This window comes from Cottoperca gobio, chromosome 22, assembly GCF_900634415.1.
Source record: "Cottoperca gobio chromosome 22, fCotGob3.1, whole genome shotgun sequence".
Classification (NCBI taxonomy): Eukaryota; Metazoa; Chordata; class Actinopteri; order Perciformes; family Bovichtidae; genus Cottoperca; species Cottoperca gobio.
In genome coordinates, this window is record NC_041376.1 from 1794544 (window position 1) to 1819075 (window position 24532).

A 24532-nucleotide genomic window follows, 5' to 3' on the forward strand; every position below is an offset into this window, starting at 1 on the left:
ATATATATATATATGAATATATATATATATATATATATGAATATATATATATATATATATTATATATGAATATATATATTCATATAATATTAGATTCATATATATATATTCATATATATATTCATATATATATATATGAATAATATATGAATATATATAATATATGAATATTATAATATATATATATTCATATATATATTCATATTCATATATATTATATATATATATATATATATGAATATATATATATATATATATGAATATGGAATATATATATATATATATATATATGAATATATATATGAATATATATATGAATCATATATATATGAATATATATATATTATATATATGAATATGAATTATATATATATATATATATGAATATGAATATATATATAATTGAATATATATATATATTATATATATGAATATATATTATGAAATATATATATATGAATATATGAATATATATATATATATATATATATGAATATATATATTCATATATATATATATATATGAATATATATATATATATATATATATATATATATATATATATATATGAATATATGAATATATATATATATATATATATATATATATATATATATATATATGAATATATATATATATATATATATATATGAATATATATATATATATATATGAATATATATATATATAATATCTATATATATATTCATATATATAATATGAATATATTGTAATGCCAATTTCTTTTAAATATTTGTACAACATTTCCACTTTTTTCCGATGAAGAATTCTTATTTTAAAGGTAAAAAAAAAAGAAATCTCTAAAACATTTTGTAAACAAAATCATCTAATGTTTCAATCAATGTCACAGAATGTATAGCAGTTCTTATCCTTATTAACAGATTATTACTTCTTATTTTCGACCCTTTCATGTTCTTTATTATCGTATTCACAACAATTACAGTGAAGAAGTTGATGGCAATGAACATCTTCGATCTCAGCCTCCCTCCAACAATGCTCATTAAATATCTATATAAAAAAGGAAAATCACGCGATTTAAAAATGAGGAAAATATAAGACATACAAGAGTGCAAGTTAAAATATAAGGCTAAAATATAAAATGAAGTTGTATATATTTTTGGTAGAAAGTATTGAAAATAAAATAACTGAATGTAAACAAGAATGTAGTAAATGTATATGTATAATGAGAAGTAATACATACATGTATACCATACCAGACTGTATGATTAACAGTAACAGTGAAGTGAAGCTCCAAGAATAACATCTCGCGAGAATTGCAAAGCACTATTAATGAATACAAATAGTGTCACTGCACCTTTAATGCGTTCCTCGTGAGAGCGCTGACTTCTGTCACGTGCCTGTCAAACCTCGTTCCCTCGCGCAGCCGTCGTCAACACAACTGAAGGAAGTAACAAGAAGCTAACCTGGTTAACGAAAACTAACGGCTACCGCTAATACAGCGTTTACTACTTGTTTTAACTGAAGTAAAGGTTACGTTTGTCTTTATCGACACATTAACTGACTGCCTTTGTTCGGGTTTCAGTTGGCATGGAGTGAGAGGGGACAATGTTTAGTAGCTTGCTAACTTCTAAGCTAGCAGGCTAACGATCAGCTGTTGTTTTGGTCGGAGAGCTAGCTGGCTAACTAGCCAAACTGCATAGCATTACAGAAGTCCCAAACCAGATTTCCTCATTTCCTGTCGAAACTATTGAACTGCTCGGTCTTTTAATGGCGACACGTAAAGGCGTACCACCCTGACAGACTAACCAGCGGTCAGTCAGTGAGCTGTTGTCCCGGCAGGCATCAACTTCGTGCGGGATCGATCCATCAGAGCGGTCTGTAATTTAATATATTGCTTCAAAATGCATGACGCATATGAACCAGTGCCTATTCTGGAGAAGCTTCCTCTTCAGATAGACTGTCTCGCAGCCTGGGGTAAGTTGTTAACACTTATGTAAGACACTCAGCTACTCTTTAATGTGTTCTTTGACATTGAAGTGACCTGCAGTCAAGTGATGAATTTAGATTATTTTATTGTCTGTTAGATTTCCATAAAATGGACATTTTAGACAACACACACAATGCACAGCAATACACGACAAGTATGCATCTTCAAATCTTAAAGTATAGTAACAGTGATGAGTGGACTTATCTTTCCCTGGCATGTACGTCCATCAACATGATACTCAGAAGTATTTAACAATAAATATATGTACATTAGAATAATTGATGGTGCTGGTTGCAGAATGTCCTAAAAAGCAGCCTTAATGCTTGGGAGGGGGCTTTGGGGGAAGTGTTGAATTTTGTTGCCACTAACGTGACTGAAAATCGTTCTGTTTGCATAATATGTCTGAAATGAGTGACGGCATCCTTTGAACTGTCAGACCATGACTCCTGAGTTCTTCTTCACACAGAGGACTGGCTGCTTGTGGGAACAAAACCAGGGCATCTTCTTCTCTACCGAATAAAGAAGGATGCAGGTAGGAAGAGCCCAGGGAGTTCTGTATTTGCAGAACTGATTCCTTGTATATTTGCAGAACTTCTCAACTTAATGTTCTATTTGGAAGCCTAACCACTAGACCACCACCACCACCACTACCACTACTAATAAAAATGTAAGTCAATTTTGATGTCTTTCTCTTTAGGCACCAACCGGTTCGAGGTGACACTGGAAAAATCCAATAAGAACTTCTCAAAGAAGATTCAGCAGGTAGATTCAGCTCTTAATGGACAACTCCCACACACCTCAAGACCCATCTACAGATGACTACTTAGAATACTAAAGATGATTAATGTGATTGGGATGTTATTGTACTCCACATTTCTTATATTTCACGCTTGTATTGCTTAGTTCCTGTACTTTTTATCTGCAATTTTTATTATCTCATTCATACATTATTTATTATTTGTAAATATGTGTGAATGTTTTAAATCAAAGCACCATTTGAGGCTCACGCAACTACAATATCATTGTGCTTGCATAATGACAATAAGGGTCTTGAATCTTGAATATTAAATTGAACAGTGTAGTTTTGACTTCTCATGCTCACAGATAGACACAAAAACCACATACAAAGTGTGTTAAACTACTGAGCTATAGTGTGTTTGTAACTTTTAATTTGTGTTTCTTTCTACAGCTTTACGTTGTCTCGCAGTACAAGATTCTTGTGAGTCTTCTCGGTAAGTTTCATCATGCTGGTTAGTCTTCATCTGTTCATTGTTAAACCTTTTCAGCCTTGAACCTGCAATCGTTTTCTGTTTTCTCCTGCAGAGAACAACATCCACGTCCATGACCTCCTGACCTTCCAGCAGATCACTGTTGTGTCCAAAGCCAAAGGAGCGACGCTCTTCGCCTGTGACCTGCAGGTCAGTTGCAGTGTTCAGACACTGTGCCTGCAGTAGTGTTATTGCACAGTACATGTCCATGTATTTGTACTGCATACCATTATAAATCTTTATAGTGAGATACTTTTTCACTGGTGCAGTACTACAATCCCACAGCAATAATTTAGCGTATTGTTTAAGAAGAAAGATGAGTCAGTATCTTAATGGGAAGCTGTTTTATGACGAGGGATTTTGCATCTTTTGACAAGATATATTACTTTTTACAGTATTTATATGACTGCTGACTGTTTCATTGAGCTCACCTTTGTCTCACAGCCTTTTGAATGTGTGTTTCTACGTTCCAGTCAGCCTTTTCTTCATAATTAATTTCATGGTGGTGAGAAAAAATAGAGACTTAAAAGATTAAGATGGGTAATCATTTTTTACTTTTCTTAAATTAACATCAGAGTAGTAACAATCCAATATGCAGTGCGTGTCAAGTTTCAGCCGAATCAGCAAACTGCAGACAGGAAGACGCTTCAAAGACAGTTATTTCTGTGTTGTACTCATATTTACCCTGATTTATATATTTAGTCTCTTTTGTTTTCAGAAAACCAGCTCAGGAGAGGAAAGGTTGAGACTGTGCGTCGCAGTGAAAAAGAAGCTCCAGCTGTATTACTGGAAGGACAGAGACTTCTACGAGCTGCAGGTAAAATAAATATATTTAAGATGTGACTCACTGCAGTACGGTCCAAGTTTACAGTTTTAATTTTTCCACGTTGAATCCTCTTAATGTTTGTGTTCTTGTCTGTCAGGGGGACTTTGGTGCTCCAGATATTCCAAAGTCTATGGCTTGGTGTGAAAACTCCATATGTGTTGGTTTCAAGCGAGACTATTACCTCATTCGGGTATGTGCTGCAGGAAAGGATAACACTAAACCTTTTACACTCTGCTTTACTTATCTGTAGCTACCTACGACTTAAAGGAAGGTAGTGTGTTCCATTCAATCCACTCCTGCTGCAGAATCCTCCGTCCACCTGTAGACTCAGCAGTGGTGGGATGTAACTGAGTACTTTCACTCGAGTACTTTAGTACACATTTGAGGTAGATTCACATTTTTTTGCACTACAACTATGAAAAACATCGGAAACGATTAGATGATTAATAGATTGACTGTTTAATAATGTTAAAAGTCATTTTTCATGCAAAAGCATTTCATGGTTTGCAAATATGAGGATTTGCTGCTTTTTCTCGTTTAGTATAATAGTTTTAAATTATGTTTAATAATTTAGATGTTTGGACAAAACAAACATCGTGAAGGTGTCACTTTGGGCTCCGGGTAAATGTGACGGCAGATCTTTTACAAACAGTAAACTCCTGCTGTTACGTTACTGCATGAGTAATTATAATCTAATTATATACTATAGTGAAACACACAGGATTTCTTGATTATACCGATATACTTTTACTTAAGTAACATTTTTACAGTGTGGTATTAGTTATTTTACTTATATTGAGAATCTGAATACTTCATACGTCAAAAATGTTCACAAATATTGCACAAAAAGAAACACAACACAAGTCTTCTGTGTTTTATGAGCTGAGCTCCATGACTCATGAAACTACACAGAGAGAATCTCAGTCAGGTTTCAGAAGGTTTATCACTTTAAAATCGTCTCTTTATATCACTGCTGAAAAGTAGAAGCAGGATGTTATATAATTAGATCCGTTCTGTTTTATTGTCCTTGAATTAGGGATTTATTTTTAGACTTCTTTCTTAGTATTGCTTTCTCCTGATTTTCTTGTTATCAACTAATGTTTGGGGTTATTGCTCTTGTTGTTAATGTTGTTTTATTATTTCTAAAGCGCTTTATAATTGACAATAAAATGTTTGCGTAAGAGCGCTTCAGGGACTGCATGTATACAGAAACAAATCACCTTTTTACTCTGTTTAAAAAGAAAGTGCCTCTTGTGATTTGTATGACTTTATAATTGTAGTTTCAGAGGAAGTTTGTAAGATGTTATTTAAAGGTTCTTCTGACTCACTTGTACTTTTTCTCCTGTCAATCAGATGGACGGCCGTGGCTCCATCAAGGAGCTCTTCCCCACTGGGAAACAGTTGGAGCCTCTGGTTGCCCCACTGGCTGATGGGAAGGTGGCCCTCGGCCAGGACGACCTCACTGTAGTGCTGAATGAAGAGGGCGTTTGCACCCAGAAGTGTGCGCTGAACTGGACAGACATCCCTATAGCAATGGGTAAGAGAAGACCTTTTCATATTCAATATTTCTGTGATTCTGCTGTTATGTTCCGTTTATGTTCATTTTATTGTAGACATGTATGTATGTATGTATGTATTTTATAATTTTATTAACAAACACATGAAGTAATTCATCAAAAAACAATAAATGCAAAACCGAAATCACACCGATGTGTGACACACAGTTTATATCAGCAGGACTACTAACAAAACATTAAAAGTATATTAAAACAAAAGAAGAAAATAATAAATAAATTAAATAAAACATTTGAAAAAAAGAAAAGCTTGATCATAGATACAAATTCATTTTAATATTGGAAACCACGCTGCTCCACACCCGCTCGTGGTGGTTGTTTCTGTTCTTTCATGAATCTTGATGAGTTAACGAGTTAACTTGTATTTGATATCGATATGAACTGACAGCAAAGTCAAAAGGACGCACGTGCAGATAACTAGAGCCAAAGATCCCCGTCTTCCAAATAACTCTGGTGCTGTTTGACTAAATGTGACGCCCCTGGAGATTTCACTCACTGAAGAACATTTCTTTGTTGTGCTTTCTCATCATCATCATCATAATAATAATAATTGTATTTCTTTTTTTGTGATAAAATACATATTTAAAATGTTCTCAGGAGAGCAAAGCCGTTACATCCAGTAAATACAACAATAGAAAACATTTGACTTCATTTCCCTGCAAACCCTGTGGCCAGATGATAATTGTGTTTATTTAGCACCTTTAAAAACAGACGAAGCAAAGCCGGACCCAGAAGGTAAGACAACAACAGTAAGGCCAAACAAAAGCAACGAATAAGATGAAGACAAAAGATGCAAAAACAGTCGGGAGAAGATAATTAATGTTGAAGGAAAAGAATAAAAGCCTCACACTTTCTAAAACCTTTACAAAAAAGAAAATCACAATTAATGATTTATTTATTAAACAGATATATTTAGTGGAATCTCAAAAGTAAGCATCTATTGATTTTACTAGAGACATTGTCTGCTCTAAATCAGACTACTTAATATTAAAGAGTTTGGCCATGATGAGAGCTTCTGCACTGGGTGAAGAAAGACCAGGAAACACACAAAGAGAAACAGCTTTTCATCAGGATGAAAGACGAATCTACGACGCTTCGCTTCAGTGAAAGGAGTAAAATGCATCTTTTTCTAAGTCTCATGCAGATTTTAGATTCACGTGGAAATAGAAAACAGCGTCTACGAGTTCTTAATCTCCTTCCTCATAAAGAACTTTCCATCATTTGATAAAAGTTTCAGTTCCTTTCTGTTAATAGGAGGCTGTTGAATCATTCGATCCGCTGCAGTACAGCGCTCATTCTCTTCTCACACATCGAGCAGGTTTGTCCACATAGTAACATCAACTCTCGATGAAGCATGTGACCTAAATACTGCCATCGTCATCCAGCTGCTGTCGCTCTTTTATCTTCCTCACTCTTTCCTTCCTTCTGTGCAAAGTCTTTGTTTCCACTGTGTCTGAGCTGCGCTGCTGTGTCCACATGTCCTTTTAGATTTCTTTTCCCACCGCAGGTCTGGGTTACTAATGAGCTTTGTGACAGAAGTGATGCAGATGAGCTCTCACGTGTACGTCACACATGTATTGTAAAGCCAAAAGGAACAATGTGAAGGGGAAATGAAGCCCCCAGGCAGGGGCTTCATACAGTTTGCAATTTCCTCACTTTGAAAAATTCAACATTGAGGCTTTGGCGGCGTTCAGCTGAGGATGAGCGTCGAAATGCATCTTACTGACCGTCTGTTCATGGCTGGAGCAGGAGGCCCGCTGCATAAACTACCTCCAGTTTCAAAGTTTGTCCCTTTGCAAAATATTACCCGAAACTCAGGGGGTTCATTTAGGAGCCTTTCATAAAGCCTCTTACAATAATAATAATAATTATAATAATACACTTTAATTAAACAGCACTTTTCAAAAACAAGTTTCTAAAGTGCTTCAGATATAGAAAAATACAGCGCAATTAAGAGATGGAGAAAAAACAACACGAGCTAGAACTGTCTAAAAAAGGGGAAAATTATTAATATTATTAATAATACAAAATATTGCATATGTTAACTTTATACAAATGTTATTTCATTTTCAAGAATTGCCTGTTCTCCCTCAAAAACTTGAACCCTTTCTTTAAGTGTTATTATTATTATTATTATTATTATTATTGTATATTTATTTATATTATTTTCCATTCATGTTGTCAGACCCATGTATTAACTTAAACAACTACTTCCACGGATATTTGATGATTTGCAACATGTTTATGTCACTAACCCGCCTGCGGCCTGTGACACTGCTTCCTGTCTGCACTTGTTCCCAGAGCACCAGCCTCCGTACATCATCGCTGTTCTGCCTCGGTACGTGGAGATCCGGACGTTTGAGCCGAGGCTGCTGGTGCAGAGTGTGGAGCTGCAGAGACCTCGCTTCATCACGTCAGCAGGGTGAGGCAGTCCTCCGGGAAGTCTCGCTGTCTCTGTATTATAGCATTTACTGATGAATTGTGTATAAATCTGACTTTTACATCATGCTGGCTGCACCGCCTCAAAGCATTTGTTCAATACAACGTTTAGATTTATTTTTATGTTTTCAGTTAGCAAATGGTGTAAATAATAGTAATACATTGAAAGATATATACAACAACATATACCACTAAGAAACATTTCTTGTTTTAATAACATGTTGTGTTTTAATAGGAAATAACTATTAAGATATGATGTTATAACAAGAACATGTAAATGGCTGCAACAGCATTGAGTTTTGTACTGATGAAGATGTTCCTGGTTATTGTATTTACTTATTATTGTATATTACTGTTTTGTTTAATTTTATCATGTCTTGATACATTGGTGCTTGTTTTTAATTGTGCCTGTAAATCAAAGTAATATTATTATTATTATTATTATTATTATTATTATTATTATTATTATTATTATTATAATTAAATTAAATCATTTTCTATGAAGTTATAACAAGAACATATGCCATAACATGAAAAGTATGGAGTTATAATGTGAAATGATCTTGTTATATTTCAGCTTTATATACGAGAAAATGAGCAAATATGTTCTTGTAATGGTGGCAGCTGCGGCAAAGTACTGCAATATATTCTAGATACAAAATAAACAACCTGCTGTGGCGGCTGCAAAATGCAGATTAAAGTCTATAATAAATAGTGTTCCTTTGTTTAGTTTTTATGGCGACCACTCTGGTTCTTAAAAGAGCATCGTGCATGATGATCACTCCTCCTGGCGTCTGTTCCTCAGTGATACTGATGATATCACTTCCTCCTGACAAAGAAAACACTTCCAACATATTCTCTCTTATCTTGTTTTCTCCTCTTATCTTTCACAGGCAAAATATTGTGTATGTTGCCAGCAACCACTTTGTGTGGCGCCTGGTGCCCGTGGCGATAGCCAGCCAGATCCGGCAGCTTCTCCAGGACAAGCAGTTTGAGCTGGCTCTTCAGCTGGCGGTGAGCGGCCCTTCACTCTCAAACCTGATTTATTCCTCAAGATTAAATTGGTGCTTTAGCTCCGAGAGTGGAACACTAAAATCACTTATGTTGATGAGGAGCAGTACGTTGAAACCTTACTACCAGCTTATCTCGTTCTCCAGCGGGCATCAAGAATCAAGAATGTCATTAATGTGTTTTTTATATTCTCGGTTCTCTTTCAAATGTTTTTATTGTGAAGCTTTTTCAAAGATAACAAAACGTTCTGTCGAAACACTCAAAATAAATAAATACAAATATAATAAATACAATTAAATAAATAACAACTATAAAAGTTATAATAATAGATTAAATTAAATAAAAAACATAGTACTAATAACAATAATACCATTACTTCATCTACTAAATGTTCTTGCCTACAAATTAAATAAAAACACGAGACTTCACCCAAAACTACAGGAACGAGTCTGGAAGTTAGCGTTCTGAAGAGTAAATAAAAATATAATAAATTAAAAAGAAAAGCATCAAATAAAAATAAACTTTAATAGTTAAAATAATACATTACATTTAAGAAACACAGTAATAATAATAACAATTATAAACATTACTTTACTGGACCTCGTGATGAATCTCTTAATTTAATTTAATGTCTTCCCGAAGATGAAGGACGATTCTGACGGTGATAAGAAGCAGCAGATCCATCACATCCAGAACCTCTACGCCTTCAATCTGTTCTGCCAGAAGAGATTTGATGACTCCATGCAGGTGTTTGCCAAACTGGGCACAGGTACGGCTTCTCTTTCCCAGTCTGTTCATTAATCTAATATTAATCAAAATCAAATGAACAGGATCGATTGACGTTTAAAATCCATGTTGCTGCTGCAGTCCAGAGTAGAGAAGTAATATTCAACTGAATCCGGGTGAAGAACATCCCTATTTGAAGTCTTGCTTTGATGCAAAGATTAGTTTATTTGCAGGAATGTAGCACAACATGAAAGTAAAAACTATTTTATTCACATTGTGCTTGTAGGAGATGTTGTAGTGATGCGCTGTGATAAGTAGCCGTCTTATTTTAATGCACATTAGCAGGAATGTACAACAGGAAAGTGAAAACAGTGTTTATTTTAATGTGATGAGTAATCGATAACTGTGCAGCCCTTGATGTGTGTCTTGCAATCGTTATTAGTTTTAACCTGTAACACATGGCGAGTAATCACTACGTACGACGAGTGCCCAAAGCTCGGACATCTGGACAGTAAATATTGTGTATTGTTGTGAACGTTGACGAGGTGATTGGACTCGTTCCAGTGTTCTCATGATCTGTGTTTATGTTTTGGAGCCTAATTGAGATGAATCTGGACATAATTTGATCGTATTTATTCTGCCTACTTTGGTTTCGACCTCATTAGACATCTGTTGCTTATATATCGATGGCTTTTATTCACATGAAATGCTGTGAGACTTTATTTCACAACATGACAGACTTGCCCTTGCTCTCATGAGCTCATGTCTTGTGCATGTTTGTATTTTAAACTCGTACATGTTCTAAGTCTCTCCTGTGTTTATGATTGGACAGGTTTTTCTTTGGGTTATTTGTTTGTTGTAATACTGATTTTGTCCACAAGAGAGCGACACAATCAGCTGGTGAAGCTGTGCAGCTGTTCTCACAGATGGTGGGAAACATTAAGTCACCTGTAAAAATGATCCTGGCAGTTTATTTATTCTTTGCTCCTGTTTCACTGAAGATTTTTTATTTCTTTAAAGCTCTTGGAAAGATTTTCACCTGTTAAGTTATAAACACAGGAGAGAATTATTTTTAGATCAGACTTAGAAACATGCATCACCAGATTTATTTTTCCTCACTTGCCTCTCAGGGCTTCTTTGAAAGTTCCTTTAAGCAAAGACTACAAAACAAACTCGAGTATCATACGTGGAATAAAGTGACCGATGTTTCCTCGTGTGCAGATCCCACCCATGTGATCGGGCTGTACCCAGACCTGCTCCCCGCAGACTACCGCAAACAGCTGCACTATCCCAACCCTCTGCCCACTCTGTCCGGGGCCGAGCTGGAGAAGGCTCACCTGGCTCTCATCGATTACCTCACCCAGGTGTGTGTGTGTGTGTGTGTGTGTGTGTGTGTGTGTGTGTGTGAGACAATTTTGCACGTTTCTGCACAAAACCACTTCTAAAACTGCACAGCTCTGCTTTTAATTCACACATATTGTCACAGTGATTTGTCACATTTTGATTGCATTCCTTTTTGTATATGTATGTTTCTTGTACATACGTCTTAGTTTATAATAGTTTTAATAATAGTTTTCTCTTATTTTTCCATTTTATTGGCTTTTGCTGTGTTTTTGTTTTACAGCAAAGCGACTTCCTTGTATGTGAAAACTTACTTATACAATAAACCAGATTCTGAATCCATGGACGTGATCAACTAAAGGTTTAAGCTTATTAAGAAATCTGTAGAGATATGATCATGTACAGCCCATATATGGTCGTGGAGCTTTTAGTAGCGGGTGCTTTCAAGGTTAAGACGGGACATAAAGTCCCTCAGCAAATATTTAGGCTTTGAATGAGAGTAAAAGGAACAAGAACACAAAGGTTGTGTAGTAATAAAAGCATGTCAAGAGTGAGGGTCAACATAACTGGTGTAATACAATATTATTAATGGTTTATTTATTTCCCCCTCAGAAACGCAGCCACCTTGTGAAGCAGCTGAACGACTCCGACCCTTCTATAACGTCTCCGCTCATGGAGGGCACGCCCACCATTAAGAGCCGCAAGAAGCTCCTGCAGATCATCGATACCACCCTGCTGAAGTGTTACCTGCACGTAAGCAGACTATCCTTCTTTGCTTCCTTAATAAACGGAGACGCTTCAGTCCAAACTGCCACTTTTAAAGAATAATTATGAGTTCAAAGTCTTGTAAACTACACTCTGTACCAGGTGTTGCTCTTTACTGATCTACTGGCCTCTAAAAAGTGCTGCTGTTTATTGTATGCTGTCATGTTGTCAGTAGGTGTCACATTTCTCTCACACTGGAACAGCTCAGATAAGGAACATTAGTTTCTACCTTTATCTCCCCTTCGTATCCCTTCCCTCCCTCAGCCTCTCCTTCTCTCACTCATCATGAGAAGAGTTTTTTAAACAGACTTTTTAATCTTAAGCTGTTTCTTTCTCTCTTCCTTAATGCCTCTCATGACTCATGTCCTACTCTTTAATCAACCAACCTGCAGTTGTCAGTGAACCTGATCCCAGCGTTAATATTTCATGATAAAAGTCTTGGCTCTGAAGAACTTGGCAGTCTTCAGAGAAATGGTATGATATCATAAGAAAGTCATTCAGAACGCTCTGGCAGCAGCAGCAGGCGGTTAACGTTGCCTCACACGTCGCTAAATGGGTTGTGCGTTTGGCCGCTCACTGACAGATTCTCTCGGTGGAGGAGCTGCAGTTACGTGCCGTTTGATCCATGGAGGGAGAAGTCTGAGCAACAAAGCTAAACCTTCGCTTCACCAGGCGACCTGCGTGTCAAACCTCATTCAGGGTAAAGAAAAGTAACGTGTCGGGATGAGGTCACAGGTGTAAGCAGCCAAAGGACGGTTTGGAGAAAAACCGTCTTTTAGACATTTAGTCGAGCCAACCCATGTGGCGTCCAGGAACAAACGCCCGCAGGTGCTTCCCTTTTGGAGGTGGAACAAGCAATATTTAATCTGAGGAACTTCGAGGGCAGACAGCTCAGTACCTGGAGGGATGACACACCAGATATTTATTTAAATGATAAACACACTGAAGGATGAAACACAACCTGAGATTTGAATTGATTAAAGTTTGGAAATGTGTGCTCATGTTTTCTAATCCTCCTTCAGACCAACGTGGCCCTGGTGTCCCCCCTCCTGCGCCTGGAGAACAACCACTGCCACATCGAGGAGAGCGAGTACGTCCTGAAGAAGGCGCACAAGTACAGCGAGCTCATTATTCTCTATGAGAAGAAGGGCCTGCACCAGAAAGGTAAACGTCTGCCTGCTGCTGAATCAGGAATATATCGTATACATCACGATGAAGTATTCAGCCGTGTTCAATGTGAAAATGTTCATTTTATTCTACTAGATTTGCTGATAGTTTGTAGATTAAGGTTTATTATTATACATTCATATGGTTTTGGTTACTTTACCTCCTTTGTTGTGTGTATGTATATGTATATGTATATATATATATATAATATATATATATATATATATATATATATATATATATATATATAATATATATATATATATATATATATATATATATATATATATATATATATATATATATATATATATATATATATATATATATATATATATATATATATATGAGGATAAAGCTACAGTGTGAGTTAACATTCAAGTACATTAGATTAATAGTCTCTTTCTCTGTGTGTGTGTGTGTACGGCCATGTTGTTTTGATTAAAGCTGCTTCCTTGCTGCAGTATTCGTGCTGCGTTCCCTCCCTAGTAGTTTAACAAACGTAAGTAAAACATGAATTTTCTATATATAATAAAATAACACTAAGTTGTCCTTTTTACTTTTGATTAAGTACATTTAGCTGTTAATATTTTTGTAGCTGTTACTCGTACCAGAGTGTTTCTACAGAGTCAGAGCTGCAGTTTTATTCAACTTTTAACTTTGTAATTACATCTTTGGATGTGGTAAATGGAGCTGCAATGAGTCGACTAATTGTTTCAGTCGATGGAAAGACAGATACTTGAAACTACTTTGATGATCGGTTAATCGTTAAAGTCATTTTTCATGCAGAAATGTCTTTTAAATGTTGTTTCCAGCCTCAAACATGCAGGTTTACAGCTTTTCTCTGGTTTACATCACATTTAATTGAATATCTTTTGTGTTTTGGACAAAACAAGACATTTATAAACTTCACTTTGGACTACAGATTTATCTGTAAAGTAATCTGCTGATTGATCGCTAATGGAAATAATGGTTAGTTGCTCCCCTGGTAGGAATGAATCATCTAGAAGCAGATTACACATCACGACTGATATCAGAGTTACTTTTCATTCTTCAGAACGTGCTTCATGTGTTGCCGACCTCAGCATGACAACTGAACACACAACAATGAAAACACACACAAACATCTGCTCCACGTTTCACTCTCAGATTGGATGTTGAGTTTCGGGGGTTTCGTTTGTTAAATGACGGATCACTTGATGCCAGACCCACGTCGGCCTTTGTCAGCAGCCTCCGCATTACCTCCTAATTCTAATACCAGAGCTGTCGTATGCTGAATGCTTCCCTGATGCGTCACTGAGCAGCAGTTCTGTACCTGTGTGGAAGCTGTAATCTGCACAGTTCATCTCAGGAGGTTTCCTGCCTCGCCGTCCTCGTACAGTTCTCGCTGTGAGCGCGGCTGGTTTTAATCGAACTGCTGCAATTTGTGATTCTGATGTAATGCTGCTCGAGTCTTCGCCGACAATTCAAACCAGCTGCTCCTCCGCCAATTAACACCGTGCGTGCACTTCATCCAACTTCTGTTGGCAGAGGAGTTACGTAACACCGTGCAGAGGACATCTTGCTGCTTTTCCGTCACTCACATGTTTGCTCTTCTTCATTCTTCCCTCCCGCAGCTCTGCAGGTGCTGCTGGATCAATCCACCAAGGCCAACTCTCCGCTGAAGGGCCACGAGCGGACCGTGCAGTACCTCCAAAGACTGGGTAAGGACCTCCCGTCTGTTTCGACTTAGTGTCAGAGAGATGTGTCATTTGTCAGGGTGATTTTGGGAGCGGCTCTGAGGAAACGTTCACCCTGATTGATTGTGTATGTTGGAAATGAATGGTCTTCATGTGTCTGGCACTCGATGAGCGGTTTGTGTCAGTATTTACTTTGTAACTGTATTTGTGTGTGTTTTATTTTATGAGTATTATTTATACGGCACATTTCAACAACAAGGAAATTGAAAGTGCTTTACAAAAACATTAAAAGCATGAAGACAAAAGAAAGGCATTATAACCCGTAGTATATAACCGTTATTAATAAATGGTATATGATAGATGATTAAACTTATTTTTCTGTTAAACAATGAAAAGAATCAATAATAATATTGACTTATTATTTTATTATTAGTGCTGTACACATTATAACATTTTATATAATACATTTAGTACTTGTTAATAATTACCACTAACAAATATTTTAATTATGATATATATATATATATATATATATATATATATCTATATATATATATATATATATATATATATCTATCTATATATATATATATATATATATCTATATATATATCTATATATATTAGAGTTTGGTCTATAGATAAAACTCTAAATGACATCTTTAAAAAATAAAAACTTTTTGCTGAAGATTTGCTTTAATGACTTAAATTATTAAGATAATAAAATATTATCAAAGAAAATGAATTGACTGAATGTCGCCGCTCTTCATTGGTGAACATTTAGCAGAAGAAGCTGTAATTAAAAGATTAGAGCGTTCCTCAGCTGCTGTGATGATCCGTCGTGGCATCGTGCCGCATGTGTCGCCTTCTTAAAGGAGCTTTTCTGAGTTTGATGCTCTGCTGCGTTTCCTCTGAGCGTCGTTGCTGAAGTTGATCGTTGTCTCCTGTAACTCACAGGAGTGGAGAACTTGGGAATAATCGTGGAGTTTTCTCCCTGGGTGTTGAAGATCTGTCCTGAGGACGGCCTGAAGGTGAAATAACAATGTTATTAAGAGTTATTAGTTTCTATATGAACGTTGTGACTTGCTTTCTTTCATTTGTTGCTGTTTGGTCACAGATGGAAGCTTTATACCTTTTTTATTCCCATATCCTCACGTTCACAAGGATGAATGTACAAACTAAAGGTTTCATAAGATTATCATTATGATCCAAACATTTAAAGTTAATGTTAACAGCTGGGAACATAAACAGTGACTATATATATTGAGTGCTGTGGATAAAAAGGAATCCTGTAAACTTTACAGTTGAGATGAAAAAGGCTTCGAGAGTCTGGAGATGTTTTGTTTTATGTACCTTGAAAGTGCTTGAATTGGGACTCTACTTTATGTCCACATGAGAAAAGCTCTCCTGCAGGTGTAAACATCTCTTCCTGTCCAGATCTTCACCGAGGACCTGACGGAGGTGGAGACTTTACCCAGAGACAAGGTGCTGAACTTCCTGAAGGAGGGCTTCAAGGAGCTCGCCATCCCATATTTGGAGCACATCATTTACGTGTGGGACGATAAAGGCCCGGAGTTTCACAATGTGCTGATCCAGCTCTACCTGGAGAGGGTTTCAAGGCCTCATGAAGCAGTACCTCAACTCCCTGCCAGAAGGTACGACGAGGAGAATTAAGTTAGGATCTGCCGCCCTTATTATTATTATTATTATTATTATTATTATTATTATTATTATTATTATTATTATTATTTCTACCTCTTTAAAAAGTATGATTTTTAACATATTTGTAATTAGAGGAATGGAGTAGAGCGGCCCCCTCTTAGTCTTTGTATTCTTTATTTAATGCTGAATTAAATAATATAATGCATTAGAACTATGGGAGTTCTAATGATCCTGAGTGACACTTATGGTAGACGTCATTATGAAATGCTTTATATTGTGTTATTGAAACGTATGAGCACATGGACACATAACCTGGAGCTTTTTCATCATTCTTTGTACGAGTCAGTCGACTAAACCTTCCTCTGTGTCTCTATATCCGTGTCTATAATGCCATTTTAAACATACTATAACACATTATGCCTACATGCGTCCACACCTCTGGCTTCCTCCATTCCTAAATGTTCACCTGCGGCCGCCATGTCTTTGCGTCGTGATGTAGAAACAAAATGATTCTAACTTATCGTAGGATTTCCACGTGATCACAGCGCTGCAGATGGTTTCAGTTCGTCGTCTCTCGTTGCTCTGCGGATGAAAACCTTCTGTCTGGAATTAATTATGAAGTCCGACCGTCTGTTTGTGACTTTTAATGATCATCCAGGCGTTTCTGTAGTCGTTAATGTGCACTCTGAGAATTAAACTAATGAATAAATCTGTCCTTTGGCAGCTTGTTGCTTCACGTGTGTCATGAAGCATGTTTGCAGAACACGACGGTTTTTTAAAATCCATGTTGCTGCTGCAGTCCAGAGTAGAGAAGTAATATTCAACTGAATCCGGGTGAAGAACATCCCTATTTGAAGTCTTGCTTTGATGCAAAGATTAGTTTATTTGCAGGAATGTAGCACAACATGAAAGTAAAAACTATTTTATTCACATTGTGCTTGTAGGAGATGTTGTAGTGATGCGCTGTGATAAGTAGCCGTCTTATTTTAATGCACATTAGCAGGAATGTACAACAGGAAAGTGAAAACAGTGGTATTTAATGTGGATGAGTAATCGATAACTGTGGCAGCCCTTGATGTGTGTCTTGCAATCGTTATTAGTTTAACCTGTAACACATGGCGAGTAATCACTACGTACGACGAGTGCCCAAAGCTCGGACATCTGGACAGTAAATATTGTGTATTGTTGTGAACGTTGACGAGGTGATTTGACTCGTTCCAGTGTTCTCATGATCTGTGTTTATGTTTTGGAGCCAATTGAGATGAACTGGACATAATTTGATCGTATTTATTCTGCCTACTTTGGTTTCGACCTCATTAGACATCTGTTGCTTATATATCGATGGCTTTTATTCACATGAAATGCTGTGAGACTTTATTTCACAAACTGACAGACTTGCCCTTGCTCTATGAGCTCATGCTTGTGCATGTTTGTATTTTAAACTCGTACATTGTCTAAGTCTCTCCTGTGTTATGATTGGACAGGTTTTTTTTTGGGTTATTTGTTGTTGTTAATACTGATTTTGTCCACAAGAGAGCGACACAATCAGCTGGTGAAGCTGTGCAGCTGTTCTCACAGATGGTGGGAAACATTAAGTCACCTGTAAAAATGATCCTGGCAGTTTATTTATTCTTTGCTCCTGTTTCACTGAAGATTTTTTATTCTTTAAAGCTCTTGGAAAGATTTTCACCTGTTAAGTTATAAACACAGGAGAGAATTATTTTTAGATCAGACTTAGAAACATGCATCACCAGATTATTTTCCTCACTTGCTCTCAGGGCTTTTGAAAGTTCCTTTAAGCAAAGACTACAAAACAAACTCGAGTATCATACGTGGAAAAAGTGACCGATGTTTCCTCGTGTGCAGATCCCACCCATGTGATCGGGCTGTACCCAGACCTGCTCCCGCAGACTACCGCAAACAGCTGCAATATCCCAACCCTCTGCCACTCTGTCGGGGCCGAGCTGAGAAGGCTCACCTGGCTCTCATCGATTACCTCACCCAGGGTGTGTGTGTGTGTGTGTGTGTGTGTGTGTGGTGTGTGTGTGAGACAATTTTGCACGTTTCTGCACAAAACACTTCAAAACTGCACAGCTCTGCTTTTAATTCACACATATTGTCACAGTGATTTGTCACATTTTGATTGCATTCCTTTTTGTATATGTATGTTTCTTGTACATACGTCTTAGTTTATAATAGTTTTAATAATAGTTTTCTCTTATTTTTCCATTTTATTGGCTTTTGCTGTGTTTTTGTTTTACAGCAAAGCGACTTCCTTGTATGTGAAAACTTACTTATACAATAAACCAGATTCTGAATCCATGGACGTGATCAACTAAAGGTTTAAGCTTATTAAGAAATCTGTAGAGATATGATCATGTACAGCCATATATGGTCGTGGAGCTTTTAGTAGCGGGTGCTTTCAAGGTTAAGACGGGACATAAAGTCCCTCAGCAAATATTTAGGCTTTGAATGAGAGTAAAAAGAACAAGAACACAAAGGTTGTGTAGTAATAAAAGCATGTCAAGAGTGAGGGTCAAACATAACTGGTGTAATACAATATTATTAATGGTTTATTTATTTCCCCTCAGAAACGCAGCCACCTTGTGAAGCAGCTGAACGACTCCGACCCTTCTATAACGTCTCGCCTCATGGAGGGCACGCCCACCATTAAGAGCCGCAAGAAGCTCCTGCAGATCATCGATACACACCCTGCTGAAGTGTTACCTGCACGTAAGCAGACTATCCTTCTTTGCTTCCTTAATAAAACGGAGACGCTTCAGTCCAAACTGCCACTTTTAAAGAATAATTATGAGTTCAAAGTCTTGTAAACTACACTCTGTACCAGGTGTTGCTCTTTACTGATCTACTGGCCTCTAAAAAGTGCTTGCTGTTTATTGTATGCGTCATGTTGTCAGAGGTGTCACATTTTCTCACACTGGAACAGCTCAGTAAGGAACATTAGTTTCTACCTTATCTCCCCTTCGTATCCCTTCCCTCCCTCAGCCTCCCTTCTCTCACTCATCATGAGAAGAGTTTTTTAAACAGACTTTTAATCTTAAGCGTTTCTTTCTCTCTCCTTAATGCCTCTCATGACTCATGTCCTACTCTTTAATCAACCAACCTGCAGTTGTCAGTGAACCTGTCCCAGCGTTAATATTTCATGATAAAAGTCTTGGCTCTGAAGAACTTGGCAGTCTTCAGAGAAATGGTATGATATCATAAGAAAGTCATTCAGAACGCTCTGGCAGCAGCAGCAGGCGGTTAACGTTGCCTCACACGTCGTCAAATGGGTTGTGCGTTTGGCCGCTCACTGACAGATTCTCTGGTGGAGGAGCTGCAGTTACGTGCCGTTTGATCCATGGAGGGAGAAGTCTGAGCAACAAAGCTAAACCTCCGCTTCACCAGGCGACCTGCGTGTCAAACCTCATTCAGGGTAAAGAAAAGTAACGTGTCGGGATGAGGTCACAGGTGTAAGCAGCCAAAGGACGGTTTGGAGCAAAAACCGTCTTTTAGACATTAGTCGAGCCAACCCATGTGGCGTCCAGGAACAAACGCCCGCAGGTGCTTCCCTTTTGGAGGTGGAACAAGCAATATTTAATCTGAGGAACTTCGAGGGCAGACAGCTCAGTACCTGGAGGGATGACACACCAGATATTTATTTAAATGATAAACACACTGAAGGATTGAAACACAACCTGAGATTTGAATTGATTAAAGTTTGGAAATGTGTGCTCATGTTTTCTAATCCTCCTTCAGACCAACGTGGCCCTGGTGTCCCCCCCCCTCCTGCGCCTGGAGAACAACCACTGCCACATCGAGGAGAGCGAGTACGTCCTGAAGAAGGCGCAAAAGTACAGCGAGCTCATTATTCTCATGAGAAGAAGGGCCTGCACCAGAAAGGTAAACGTCTGCCTGCTGCTGAATCAGGAATATATCGTATACATCACGATGAAGTATTCAGCCGTGTTCAATGTGAAAATGTTCATTTTATTCTACTAGATTTGCTGATAGTTTGTAGATTAAGGTTTATTATTATACATTCATATGGTTTGGTTACTTTACCTCCTTTGTTGTGTATGTGTATGTATGTATATATATATATTATGTATATATGTATATGTATATATATATATATATATATATATAGTATATATATATGTACTATATATATATATAGTATATATATATATATATATATATATATATATATATATCTATATATATATATATATATATATATATATATATATATATATATATATATAATATATATTATATATATATATATATATATATATATATATATATCTATTATATATATATATATATATGAGGATAAGCTACAGTGTGAGTTAACATTCAAGTACATTAGATTAATAGTCTCTTTCTCTGTGTGTGTGTTGTACGGCCATGTTGTTTTGATTAAAGCTGCTTCCTGCTGCAGTATTCGTGCTGCGTTCCCTCCCTAGTAGTTTAACAAAAGTAGTAAAACATGAATTTTCTTATATAATAAAATAACACTAAGTTGTCCTTTTACTTTTGTTAAGTACATTTAGCGTTTAATATTTTTGTAGCTGTTACTCGTACCAGAGTGTTTCTACAGAGTCAGAGCTGCAGTTTTATTCAACTTTTAACTTTGTAATTACATCTTTGGATGTGGTAAATGGAGCTGCAATGAGTCGACTAATTGTTTCAGTCGATGGAAAGACAGATACTTGAAACTACTTTGATGATCGGTTTATCGTTAAGTCATTTCTGCATAGAAATGTCTTTTAAATGTTGTTTCTAGCCTCAAACATGCAGGTTTACAGCTTTTCTCTGGTTTACATCACATTTAATGAATATCTTTTGTGTTTTGGACAAACAAGACATTTATAAACTTCACTTTGGACTACAGATTTATCTGTAAAGTGAATCTGCTGATTGATCGCTAATGGAAATAATGGTAGTTGCTCCCTGGTAGGAATGAATCATCTAGAAGCAGATTACACATCACGACTGATATCAGAGTTACTTTTCATTCTTCAGAACGTGCTTCAGTGTTGCGACCTCAGCATGACAACTGAACACACAACAATGAAAACACACACAAACATCTGCTCCACGTTTCACTCTCAGATTGGATGTTGAGTTTCGGGGTTTCGTTTGTTAAATGACGGATCACTTGATGCCAGACCCACGTCGGCCTTTGTCAGCAGCCTCCTCATTACCTCCTAATTCTAATACCAGAGCTGTCGTATGCTGAAGCTTCCCTGATGCGTCAATGAGCAGCAGTTCTGTACCTGTGTGGAAGCTGTAATCTGCACAGTTCATCTCAGGGTTTCTGCCTCGCGCCCTCGTACAGTTCTCGCTGTGAGGCGGCTGGTTTTAATGAAATGCTGCAATTTGTGATTCTGATGTATGCTGCTCGAGTCTTGCCGACAATTCAAACCAGTGCTCCTCCGCCCAATTAACACCGTGCGTGCACTCATCCAACTTCTGTTGGCAGAGGATTACGTAACACCGTGGAGGACATCTTGCTGCTTTTCCGTCACTCACATGTTTGCTCTTTCATTCTTCCTCCCCCAAAGCTCAGGGGGTTCATTTAGGAGCCTTTCATAAAGCCTCTTACAATAATATAATAATTATAATAATACACTTTAATTAAACAGCACTTTTCAAAAACAAGTTTCTAAAGTGCTTCAGATATAGAAAAATACAGCGCAATTAAGAGATGGAGAAAAAACAACACGAGCTAGAACTGTCTAAAAAGGGGAAAATTATTAATATTATTAATAATACAAAATATTGCATATGTTAACTTTATACAAATGTTATTTCATTTTCAAGAATTGCCTGTTCTCCCTCAAAAACTTGAACCCTTTCTTTAAGTATTATTATTATTATTATTATTATTATTATTATTATTGTATATTTATTTATATTATTTTCCATTCATGTTGTCAGACCCATGTATTAACTTAAACTTACTATTTCCACGGATATTTGATGATTTTGCAACATGTTTATGTCACTAACCCGCCCTGTGACACTGCTTCCTGTCTGCACTTGTTCCCAGAGCACCAGCCTCCGTACATCATCGCTGTTTCTGCCTCGGTACGTGGAGATCCGGACGTTTGAGCCGAGGCTGCTGGTGCAGAGTGTGGAGCTGCAGAGACCTCGCTCATCACGTCAGCAGGGTGAGGCAGTCCTCCGGAAGTCTCGCTGTCTCTGTATTATAGCATTTACTGATGAATTGTGTATAAATCTGACTTTTACATCATGCTGGCTGCACCGCCTCAAAGCATTTGTTCAATACAACGTTTAGATTTATTTTTATGTTTTCAGTTAGCAAATGGTGCAAATAATAGTAATACATTGAAAGATATATACAACAACATATACCACTAAGAAACATTTCTTGTTTTAATAACATGTTGTGTTTTAATAGGAAATAACTATTAAGATATGATGTTATAACAAGAACATGTAAATGGCTGCAACAGCATTGAGTTTTGTACTGATGAGATGTTCCTGGTTATTGTATTTACTTATTATTGTATATTACTGTTTTGTTTAATTTTATCATGTCTTGATACATTGGTGCTTGTTTTTAATTGTGCCTGTAAATCAAAGTAATATTATTATTATTATATTATTATTATTATTATATTATTATTATATTATTATTATTATTATATTATTATTATTATTATATTATATTATTATAATTAAATTAAATCATTTTCTATGAAGTTATAACAAGAACATATGCCATAACATGAAAAGTATGGAGTTATAATGTGAAATGATCTTGTTATATTTCAGCTTTATATACGAGAAAATGAGCAAATATGTTCTTGTAATGGTGGCAGCTGCGGCAAAGTACTGCAATATATTCTAGATACAAAATAAACAACCTGCTGTGGCGGCTGCAAAATGCAGATTAAAGTCTATAATAAATAGTGTTCCTTTGTTTAGTTTTTATGGCGACCACTCTGGTTCTTAAAAGAGCATCGTGCATGATGATCACTCCTCCTGGCGTCTGTTCCTCAGTGATACTGATGATATCACTTCCTCCTGACAAAGAAAACACTTCCAACATATTCTCTCTTATCTTGTTTTCTCCTCTTATCTTTCACAGGCAAAATATTGTGTATGTTGCCAGCAACCACTTTGTGTGGCGCCTGGTGCCCGTGGCGATAGCCAGCCAGATCCGGCAGCTTCTCCAGGACAAGCAGTTTGAGCTGGCTCTTCAGCTGGCGGTGAGCGGCCCTTCACTCTCAAACCTGATTTATTCCTCAAGATTAAATTGGTGCTTTAGCTCCGAGAGTGGAACACTAAAATCACTTATGTTGATGAGGAGCAGTACGTTGAAACCTTACTACCAGCTTATCTCGTTCTCCAGCGGGCATCAAGAATCAAGAATGTCATTAATGTGTTTTTTATATTCTCGGTTCTCTTTCAAATGTTTTTATTGTGAAGCTTTTTCAAAGATAACAAAACGTTCTGTCGAAACACTCAAAATAAATAAATACAAATATAATAAATACAATTAAATAAATAACAACTATAAAAGTTATAATAATAGATTAAATTAAATAAAAAACATAGTACTAATAACAATAATACCATTACTTCATCTACTAAATGTTCTTGCCTACAAATTAAATAAAAACACGAGACTTCACCCAAAACTACAGGAACGAGTCTGGAAGTTAGCGTTCTGAAGAGTAAATAAAAATATAATAAATTAAAAAGAAAAGCATCAAATAAAAATAAACTTTAATAGTTAAAATAATACATTACATTTAAGAAACACAGTAATAATAATAACAATTATAAACATTACTTTACTGGACCTCGTGATGAATCTCTTAATTTAATTTAATGTCTTCCCGAAGATGAAGGACGATTCTGACGGTGATAAGAAGCAGCAGATCCATCACATCCAGAACCTCTACGCCTTCAATCTGTTCTGCCAGAAGAGATTTGATGACTCCATGCAGGTGTTTGCCAAACTGGGCACAGGTACGGCTTCTCTTTCCCAGTCTGTTCATTAATCTAATATTAATCAAAATCAAATGAACAGGATCGATTGACGTTTAAAATCCATGTTGCTGC

At 36.5% G+C, this 24532-nt stretch overlaps 1 protein-coding gene across 1 annotated transcript in view; it reads left to right on the forward strand.

Moving 5' to 3' along the window:
* The first annotated feature begins 1364 nt into the window (after positions 1 to 1364).
* vps39 (VPS39 subunit of HOPS complex) overlaps positions 1365 to 24532 on the forward strand; it is a 38473-nt gene continuing 15305 nt past the window's right edge. Inside the window, exons 1-23 of the mRNA XM_029461158.1 lie at positions 1365 to 1956; positions 2436 to 2501; positions 2667 to 2731; positions 3159 to 3201; positions 3293 to 3387; positions 3956 to 4054; positions 4161 to 4253; positions 5417 to 5600; positions 7939 to 8059; positions 8970 to 9090; positions 9730 to 9856; positions 11035 to 11177; positions 11767 to 11907; positions 12942 to 13083; positions 14703 to 14789; positions 15722 to 15795; positions 16202 to 16419; positions 18293 to 18434; positions 19018 to 19146; positions 20186 to 20329; positions 22556 to 22608; positions 23553 to 23673; positions 24313 to 24439. Coding sequence (XP_029317018.1) covers positions 1884 to 1956; positions 2436 to 2501; positions 2667 to 2731; positions 3159 to 3201; positions 3293 to 3387; positions 3956 to 4054; positions 4161 to 4253; positions 5417 to 5600; positions 7939 to 8059; positions 8970 to 9090; positions 9730 to 9856; positions 11035 to 11177; positions 11767 to 11907; positions 12942 to 13083; positions 14703 to 14789; positions 15722 to 15795; positions 16202 to 16419; positions 18293 to 18434; positions 19018 to 19146; positions 20186 to 20329; positions 22556 to 22608; positions 23553 to 23673; positions 24313 to 24439 — 2608 coding nt within the window. The 5' untranslated portion in view covers positions 1365 to 1883. The remainder of the gene's footprint in view (positions 1957 to 2435; positions 2502 to 2666; positions 2732 to 3158; positions 3202 to 3292; positions 3388 to 3955; positions 4055 to 4160; positions 4254 to 5416; positions 5601 to 7938; positions 8060 to 8969; positions 9091 to 9729; positions 9857 to 11034; positions 11178 to 11766; positions 11908 to 12941; positions 13084 to 14702; positions 14790 to 15721; positions 15796 to 16201; positions 16420 to 18292; positions 18435 to 19017; positions 19147 to 20185; positions 20330 to 22555; positions 22609 to 23552; positions 23674 to 24312; positions 24440 to 24532) is intronic.